Genomic DNA, 10,412 nt, shown 5'->3' on the forward strand with positions numbered 1-10,412 from the left:
TGGTTAACCAAAGATTAACCCACTCACGGCAAGTTAATGATTAGCCCATGATAACTCCACAAAAACACGCAGTCATCCCACATAAAAAAGCATTTAGGGGGTGACTAGCCCACTCAAAGATACTGCCTCGAATTAATTGACACAAACAAGCAGCCCCTAGCTGAAAATGAATACATTGGACCATCCAACACAACACACAAAAAAATCGAATTTAATTTCTAGAAAAACTAAATGAAACCGATTTTGTCAAAAACTATTTTCACGAATTAAAAATAAATTTATTGTTCCTAAAATTTAATTTAGATAATTAAAGTTTTTAACTGATCTCAGTTGTCGTATTTAGATTGCATTGGGCCTCTGTAGCGTTTACACTGTGGTAGTGGTTTTAATAGCCACTCCCTTCCATATGCATCATATTTTGCTTAGAATATGCATTATGAGAATATTAAATTTAATATAAATTTATCAAAATTTGAAGTTGTTTTTTTTTTTTTTGAGAAATCGGAAGAGCAAAGAACCCCATCCGGTTACCGGAAATCGTTCAAAAGTTGACAGAATCCAGCGTATAAGTTCTTTAACTTAAATATGATTTCCCTCCCCCCCCCCCCCCCCCCCCCCCCCCACCTAACTGAATCAGTTAGCTCCAGTTTTTTTCTCGCTTTATATTATAATAAAATCCTTTAAAATGAATATTTCAGGAAGCTGCCTCCCTTACAACATTTTTTTTTTCTGCTATCCCCGGGATCGGTCTACAACCTCTCGAGGTGGTTGTGTGGGGGTCGTCGGTGACTTTTTTAAAAAAAGGATAATCTTTACACGAGGAGTAGGTCACTTGGCGAGTGAATAACCGAGATCCATGCAAACGCCAGATGTCCACAGCTTAAATATCATAATCCTTTTTTTTTTTTTTTTTTTAGAAAATTCGCCTCCGTTTTCCTAAAAAAATCTGCAGTTTAAAAGGAAATGCCGCCTCTTGTCGGTTTGATGGACTTTGTGGCCGAGCGACATTTTCCAACGTGTTCTATTTATTTGATGGAAGAACCTGCCAAGTGTCCTAAACAACCGTAGACCATTTTGCTTTATATATCATGATAATACTGGGGTGGGCCTGCCTGGTTGTTAATGATTAGGCCTATCATTGATTTGTTTAATAGCACATATTTATTCTGTGTAAACTTAATTATTTTTGGCAACATTCATATTTTTATCTGGCATATTGGACCGATTTCCAGAATGACCACTTTCACTTTCACTATGCTTTATTTCTTCATCTGTTAACAGGACTTCATTAGAATCTAGATATCTCTAGACTAGATCTGAAACTTTACATTGTGTAGATTTCGTGTTCACTTTAAGATGGAATCTAATGGAGATACTGAAAGCGATGCACAACCGAAGTTAACATTTGCTGACTTAAATATTCCTTCCGTGTCAACGCAACCAAAGGATACGCCGATTGGAAAGGTAACCTGAACTCTGAACCCAGCAGAGTAACCGTGCAATCCAAGTCAAAAGTAAAGTCAACATACTTAGACTAGTAGACGGTAAAATCTAGACTAGTTCTAGACTAGACCATCTGAAATCTACATTCAATTTCACAATTTGCTCTAAGAAAATAATAATATAAAATATTGGTCGATATTTCAATTTCGAGTCGACCCTTTGTATTTTGATTTTGTATCCCAAAAGAACATCTCCCTGGCGTAGAAAGAACACTAGTTCAATCATTTCATGTTCTAAGTTAGGACCATTATTTAATATTATTTATTGTAATCATCATCATTGTTGTATTCAATGTATTGTTAACTAGAATCTATAGATAGATGTAGTAGTTTTTTATAATTCTAGGTCTATAACTTAATTAAATTACTGAAACTAGATTATTCTATAGTATAGGCCTACCTCACTCCCCAGTGACGATAAAAGCTTTTGTTATTGTAAGATATTATTCCCAGCTGTATTTTGCATGAAATGGTATGATAGCCAACTAGGAATAGCCGAAGTAATAGGGCTATTCCCAACAGACGGAATAGCCTGGGCCATATACTAATTGCCTATAGAGTTATAGATTCTTACATTAATGCTTACAGTAGGCCTAATACTTAACTTATTAATATAATTGTTAGGTAGGCTACTATTTTACTTGTACAGGGATACCGGGCTAATAGTAATAGCATAGCATTTACTTAGAAAATGCAATAAAGTATTATTATTCAGCCTATTATATGAGCACAATGTCAGTTCCCCAAGGGCTAGGATCCAGCTAGTGGTCAGTTTCCTGGCCAAAAGAGCCTAGAGTTAAAGTCTTCAACCACTCCTAAATGGAAATGGCTAGAGAGTAAAGGTCCATAGAATTCACCATTCATAAAACACAAGCCCTAAGATATTTCCTAACGTGGCTGAAAAATATACCCTCACTTGGTGTCAGAACATGAGGGAGTGGAGTTGTTATGGTCCATCTCCTAACCATAAATCCAAACTACAGCCTGAGTGGATGAGACTCCCAGTTGTAACTGGCCAGAGTGAGAACAACTTGGCCAGTTAGGTTGAAGAAAAAGATTGACTTGGCTTATTTATGTGAAGCCCCTGTGGAGCAAAGGGCTGCAGCTATAAACTCTCCAACAGACTCTGTTTTAGGCATCTCTCTTTAATTGGACCCATGTAAAAAGTCCCAGTTTATCGTAGGCAAGCTCAGCCATCTTGTGATTGGACATACTGTCACTTCCTTTTATGGTGGTGGCACAAGGGTTAAACTCATCACAACTTACTTTGTCCAAACTTACTTAACATTATTGTCAAAAGATACCAAATCAACCCTTGTTTTGTTATAGAGTTAAAAGTTATTTGTGTGTATGCCAGTTATGGTTTTTAAAATAAAAGATTTGTTTCACAGATTCAAAGATGTCAGGATCTGAAAGCAAGAGAAATTCTCTTCATGTCCTTAATGCTTGGCTCAGTACTGCTGGCTACAGGGTTCACCATTTACAGGATGGCAGTTATCAGCAGGCAGAGTGCAGATTTTAGCTTTGGTATTCTGCTGCTGATTAATGCAGGTAATCATTCATACTTTAGTACTTTGTTAGTAATAAATAAAGATACAGTTTCATATTTAGGTATTCTACTGCTTGTTAATATTTTGGTATTTTAGTGCAGAATTATGCAGGCACAGTTTCAAATCTGCTGTTCTCCTGTACAGTTATAGTAAAGTTTGTTTTTGCTCGTACTGTTACCCCAACCTAATCTGATTACCGATATTGAAAATTCTCAATGTGATTCTGTGTGGTATACATGTTTTTATTTGCAGTGCCTTTTTAAACCTTCAACTACTTTGTATTAGTTTGAGTTATCTCATTTACTGTAGTCTCTCTTGAACACCTGTTATGTTTTGATTTTTGAAAAGTTGGCTGACTAACAAAGCATTAGAAATAGAGAGCTAAATCTAATGTGTAATAGGAAGCTGTGCATTAATGTAATAATATTGTAGTTAGTCTTCTTTCTTCTTCTTCGTTCTTAATCTTTAGTGTTGGAAGGGATTGAGCCTTATCTGCCAGAGGGTTTGACCTCGAGACTTTTTTTTTTCGAATTTATCAACCATGAGCTTTTGCCGACTCGACCACGCCTCCATCACAATTAAGTATACGTGTCAACTGGTATGCGCCATTGAGGCCATTGACTCCGATTTCAGCCTGCTTTTCTTTTTGGATTTGCAACCAAGAATAAAACTACAAGGCAGCAGTTGTTTGATTTTGGAGTTGTCTCTCCTAGAAGAGTGGCTGTCCCCAGCTAATGAGCCTCATCTGCCCGAGGGTTCGAACTCGAGACTTTTTGGTTTAGCAACCATGAGCTTTACTGACTCGACCACGCCGACTCTGTTGTAGTTAGGAAAATTCCCTTTTTGATCATGATGGTCCTTGGGGCAACTGACCCTGAAGTGCAGTTCACCTGTTTCTATGACCTTGGCATATGAAGGGATAGTGTGGTCAAAACTATGCCCTGCCACCTTTACTTTCCCTAATGTAAATTAGGTGCCCATCAGAGTTGGGTGGACTCAGGGACACTTTAATGACTTGAAACCAGATTAGAACTGGAGGCTTTCAGATTAGCAGTCTAGCAGCCTACTGCTAGGCCACGTTGTCACACATCTTATAGTTAACTCACCTTAATTTCTAGTTACAATTAATTATGCTAATTTGTTACAGGCTTCTGTATCTGGTTTACAATCGATGGTGTTCTGAGAGAAAGACCATCAGAGATTGTGATGCTGTGCCTAGCGACAATTATAATCTTATTTTATATAATCTTCAACTTCGCTTTGGGGGATAAGAATAGTATCAAACTGGTAAACTTTTTTGTTTTATTTATATCAAACTTGGTGGTTAGCATTAACCCAATGTTTTATAACTTAATCCTTGTATTAATTAACTTAAATCATAACCCTTACATGAATTTTACGGGGAAATCTTAATGCTTTTTTTTAAAGTCCGTTGGTATTGATGAAAGAATCAAATATTATCCTTTAGATTTACTTAAACCTCATATAACATCCAAACTATTCCAATTTTAATACTCAATGTTTTTTTAAAATAAATATTAGTTATACAGTGGCTTCATGTAACTTTTTTCAAAATTGTTTCTCGCAGGCAAGACTGATAGTGGCATCTATATCATGTCCAGGAATCACTGTAGTAGGACTGTACTGTGCTAGAAAATATTACCTTTCCAATCACCTCATTTTTCGGACTGTTGGTGCTTTTCAAGACATGCAGAATCTGTACAAGAATCTTCTCTATTTTCAAGATTTATTAAAATTTGATCTTCAAGTTGGGGTAATTTCTTAGGTTTTACATTTAGGTTTACCCTTTTCTTGAATGAACTTAGTAGGGTCTGACTTGAAATTAAACTATTCCCAATTTGGGTTGTCATTTCAAGTAAAACAGGAAGTATTGTTTTATATTTTTTAAATTTTTCACAGAATATTGCTTTCAAATTTCACAATTTTAAATTGTTTAAAGATTTTAAATTTATTTTAACTTTTTAAACAAACATTTTTTTTAAAAATCATTCTTTTGAACCATTTTGAAATGGAATGTTGATGCAAAAACAGTTCTAAAGTAAATAATTTTAATAGAAACAAACTGCATTTTAACAATTAGTTTGAATTGGACCATAAATATTGGGCTAAGAATGCACATTTTACTTTCAGTGCAGCATTATTGTTCTGGTGTTGGATGGGAATGATGTGGAGGTGCATGAGATTGTCATCTTGAGTTTGGGAGGAGCCTTCAAGATTGTTTGGTTCATTCTTGGCTATATCGTTGTAAGTCTTGATATTCATTGTGTTTTTTTATTTGCTGTGATACATTGAGGACTACTTTTTATAAAATGTTCATTTCTGTCAGTGTCTAATAGTCATTGGTTCACAGCTTCATTAAGATATGTTTATGAAAGCTACAAGTTTTGTAGTGAAATAGTAGAGTTCTGGTTTTGCCTTCAGTCACTGGCACTCTTTAAATTGCTACACTGAGTTCTAGGTAATAAGGGTAAAATACTCAATCCCAAGGGGCTATGGTTAAGCACTCCATAGAACATAAGCCCTACCTGTATGTCTATTTGTGTGGCTAGTAGAAAATCCTGGAAAAAGTCTAAAAGCCACATTTGGGTTTGAGAAGTCGTTATACAGTGTGTATGTCAGTATGAGAAAATGTATGAGATTACAAATTTTAAAAATTGGTAGGAGTAAAACGGGGTATACTTGAATGTTCTCGCTGCCTGAACTACACCCGCTCTATAGACCCTAAGGTTTGAATGGGTCTCGTTTTTATATCTGACTTAAAAGTAAAAGTTAAAGTAAAGTTCCCCTTCCAAACCTGATGGTCTATGGGGCAAGTGAAATGGAGTTCACCTTTTTCTGTGACCTCTGCATATGAAGAGATAGTGTGGTCAGCACTATGCCCAGCCGCCTTTACTTTCCCTAATGTGGGTTAGATACCCATCAGAGCTGGGTGGATTCAGGGCTGGACTACCGACTTGAACCCAGATTTGAACTCGAGACTTTCGGGTCAGCAGTCTAGCTCTCTACTGCTAAGCTACTCCGTCCCATATATCTGACTTACCATACCTGATTTTCTTAAATTACCACACCACTGACAAGCCCCACTTAAATACTTCTTCCTGGTATCCAATCACCCACCCCAGTCCACCACTTGTGATCAATATATATCTTTTTCTCTTATTTAAAAATGTCAGATGAGTAGAGAGATCAAGATTGGAGCCTGGGTTTTTCTTGCTTTAAGTCCTGTGGAGATTGCCTACATTATCTTCAAAATGTACGATGTAAGTAATTTTTAAATTTTAAAAAAATGTTTTTAGATACACTATTCACAATAGAATTTATTTACTTTGTGAATACCTTAATAAATTGCTATTGATAAGCAATTTCCTTTTTCTAAATTTTGAAAAATAAAAAAAAAATTTCTTCCTAAAAACAACATTAAAATTTACACATTTCAATTGAAGTTTGTAAATTAATTAGTTTTTGGCAATATTATATTGTTAAATAAAAATATTTTATAATAGCACATTACAATGATTCTTCTTCAAATAATTTCTTTATATTTCTCAGTTACCCATGAATCATCCCTTGTTAAAAAAGTCCATTTAAGAGTGTCTTGTTGAGAATGTCATTTGAAAATGTCCTATTGAGAATGTCCTTTGAAAATGTCCTATTGAGAATGTCCTTTGAAAATGTCCTATTGAGAAAGTCCTGTTTTGCAGGTTAGCACTTACATAGACACAGCCAAAGGCCTAGCAGCTGCCACCATTGTTTGTATTACAGCAGCTCTTATTGTGCGTCTGCTGGCTATTGTGACTGCTGTTTTTGTCTATAGAGGGTTTGGGAAAGGTCTAAAACAAAAATGTAAGTATCACCCCTCGTAAAGTGTTATTTTCTATTTCCTCAAAGCATCACTGTTTGTAATATAAACTGCATAATGACTAACTTTAGTTTATTTGCCTTATATCAGAAACAATGTAAATATAAGATTAGTAAAATTTACATACTTTAAAGTAAATTTAAAAATAAAAATATTTCATGTAAATACAATATATTTCATATTTGGCTTACAACCTGTTGAATTTTGTTGTAGTGTTCATGTCGCCAGTTGAAGATGGTGTAGGAATAGTGAATCAACCAACGGAGCAGAATTCACCAAGTAAGTTTTGAACAGGAGGAGAACCTCAACATAACTTGAATGTTTTATTTTTTTGTACAATCTCTATTTTTAGCATCAGCATGTACTGGACTTTTTTTTATGATAAAGACAACTTGTACTGAATATAAGTTTTTAATTTGATATTTGTAAGCAAAGTGGCCAAATGAAGTTATATTTTACAGTTGTTTATTTCATATAATGCTAGTGAGTTTACACATTAATTGGAAACAGTATTTGAGTGGTATTTTTTACATTGCTCTAAAATTTTTAATGTTTGTTAGTGTCTCTCAACATTGCCTCAAGAATTTTGTGTTAATTAGTTGCCAAATGTGCAAGATTTTATGCCATAATATACCAGTTTAGTTGCCCATTTCCCATATTATGTGTTGCTAATAAGCATATCATACATGTGCAAAATACATTAATTAAATACAATTAATTCCTCATACAGTTTTGTTACATCAGAACTTTTTGTATGTTGTACTGCCAATTTAATATTTTCATCTTCTTAGGATAGACTTAATAGATAATTATAGGGTGTAAAATGTTGTTCTTTCATTACCTTCTATTGAAGACAAGCAATATAACATATTTTAAGATAAACAATATAATATTATTCTGGTGATGAAAATAAGCTGTATTTTTAATTAATGTTTTGAATTAAAATGATGCTTAACTTAAACTTTTAATATGTTTTAACTTTGAACAAAACCTGACAAATTTTTAATACCAGGTTGACCTGTATTTTTATATCTATATATCTTTGTAGGAAGACCAACAGTCCCTTCAAATGCCGATTCTTTTATTACATAAATAATGTTTTTTTAATAAACTTTGCTTTTACTGTTTTTATGTTGGCATTACAAAAAGGGAAAAGTTTGTTTCAAATTTTCCTAACAGCTATTTCTCATCCATTCCCTAATATGCTCCATGTAATGTTATTGCTACATTCCACTGATAGTCTGTTGGCTCTGTATTAGTTCTGCCTTTTTGCTAGCTGTAACTAGCATAACAACTATTCACTGCTGTCTATTCTGTGATGGAAAACTTCCTGTATACATAAAGAACAACATTCTGTGATTGAAAACTTTTCTGTACTTATACATATAACATCCATTGTAGGCCTATTAGAAAAGGACAACTATTTACTGCTGTCTATTCTGTGATGGAACATTTTTGCTGTACTTATACATAATGCATTTATTGTAGGCCTATAGGGAAAAAAACATACTGCTATCCTGTAATGGAAAACCTTTTTTGTACTTAAATATAATGCATTTATTGTACTAACAAAGACCAATTTACCACTCTCTATTCTACAATGTAATTTGTCTGTTCATGTTGAACTGCAGCTATTTTTTTTTTTTTGTTAGACTAAAAATAATTTTTTTGTGTAATATTAAAGTAATTTCATAATTGTAAATGGCTATTAGAATAATTTTGTCAACAGTAGTCCCTTTATGAAATGAGTTAATTTTAAATAGCCAACCCAAGCCAACTTTGATAAATGAAACCTATGAGTTAATAGTAAACCGCAAATAAATTGTAACGACTTCTTTAGTAATAGAAAACATTCCATCTTTATTATTACCCATGTTTAAATGAAGGGGAGATAATATTTCTTTTTCTTTTATTCTTTTCTGTTCAAGCACATTTTTCAACACATATTTTCATTTTTAAATTTTCTACAGCTGTTTTATTAAGCTGAGCTAAAATTCAGTTGAACTACTTTATTATTTTGAACTATAAACCTATTGAAGTGCTTGATTAATTTCAACTAATAGTCTTTAAAACTATTTGATTCAGTTAAACTAAAGTTATATAAAACCGTCTTATTTTCTTGATGAGCATAAATGTTAAAGCAGCATAAATAATCCAGCAATTTTGTAAATCTTGATATATACATGTTTGCCAGATTTTTTAATATTGCTAATCTGCTGACCTGAAAGTCTCTATTTTGGGTTGAAGTTAGTAGAACATCCCTGAGTACACCCTGCTCTGATGTGTGCCTAAGTAATGTTAGGGAAAGTAAAGGTGGCTGAACAAAGTGTTAACCACACCATCCCTTCATGTTGTGCCGTGGTCAAGAAACATGAACTCTACTTCATCTGCCCAAAGGATGGCTCGTTCTAAAGAGGAATCTTTTTTTTTTACTTCTTTATATATATATCTATATATTATAGATGTTTTTTACAATAACATCATATATATTATTTTTATCATATATATACCAGTCATATGTATTGTATATTTGTGTATTAAGGATGCTGGGACTCTGGGAAGAATCCTGGTGGGTCACCAAAAAAAGTTCTGCAATATTAGACAATTCAAGTCAGATATTGTTGCTTTCCCACCCCCCCTGGGTCACCTGAACACTCCCCCACCCCCTTAACCTTGGTGTAGACATTATTTTTTTCTTATACATCTGTTATTGTGTATTGATAAAACAGCAGTATTTTATTGTAAAAGTATTTTGTGTAAATCAGATGATTAATATAAACTAACCAGCTTTAAAACTGATAACTGAGTGGGTGGGGATTAGTAATGTGTATAATTAACTTGCAGTGTGTGATAGGTTTCAAGAAGTTTTTAGAAAACAACTTTAATTAGCCCCTTCCGACACGACCTCGGTTATAGGGCCAGGTAGCTCTGAATAAGAAGGTGGGGAGGGCAGCTTTGTCAATAGATGTTTTTTTCTGTTGGTTTGAACTAACCAGTGTGAATAATGCAACAAAATTTCAGTATTTCATCCACAATTCAAGGGTAATTTGTTTAAAAAGGATGTTTATTTTTACAAACTGATATGTATTTTTTACTGATACAATCGTACCTTTGTGTTTGTTCATATACTAATGTATGTTGATCTATATTTTAAAATATTTGTAAACAGTCTTTTTTTTAAATTTTATATTTTAATATATTTTATAATATACTATCATATTTTAAAAAAATATTTGTATCTTAATATAATTGTCTTTGGCCATATTCTAAATTCACAATCATATACTGTGGACTTACAATAACAGTCATCCCAGGATGTCTACTTGAGCCCGGTGATTTCCTGAGCAGACTCAGCTTTAATGGGTACCTGTGAGGAATAAAGACTGTTCACCCCGTGCCCCCCTCAGCTTTAGTGTTCACCAACATTTAACAAACATGTAGACCTACCATGTTGTGAAAGCCAACAAAAGCCAACAAAAA

At 33.7% G+C, this 10,412-nt stretch overlaps 1 protein-coding gene across 2 annotated transcripts; it reads left to right on the plus strand.

The window, feature by feature from the left end:
* Nucleotides 1–1,328: 1,328 nt before the first annotated feature.
* LOC131957428 (uncharacterized) lies at nt 1,329–7,497 on the plus strand. Of its 2 annotated transcripts, none has more exons than XM_059322226.1 (8): nt 1,329–1,464; nt 2,894–3,053; nt 4,200–4,339; nt 4,641–4,826; nt 5,204–5,317; nt 6,247–6,333; nt 6,775–6,916; nt 7,146–7,497. In XM_059322226.1, the coding sequence occupies exons 1-8, from the start codon at nt 1,357–1,359 to the stop codon at nt 7,220–7,222; spliced, it is 1,014 nt and encodes a 337-aa protein (XP_059178209.1). In that variant the 5' UTR covers nt 1,329–1,356; the 3' UTR covers nt 7,223–7,497. The 2 variants fall into 2 exon arrangements, with proteins under 2 accessions (XP_059178209.1, XP_059178210.1); XM_059322227.1 differs by having other exon boundaries at nt 6,780–6,916.
* Nucleotides 7,498–10,412: the final 2,915 nt, after the last annotated feature.

Source organism: Physella acuta, unplaced genomic scaffold (genome assembly GCF_028476545.2).
Source record: "Physella acuta isolate Inbredline_101_S28 unplaced genomic scaffold, ASM2847654v3 ptg001240l, whole genome shotgun sequence".
NCBI classification, from domain to species: domain Eukaryota; kingdom Metazoa; phylum Mollusca; class Gastropoda; family Physidae; genus Physella; species Physella acuta.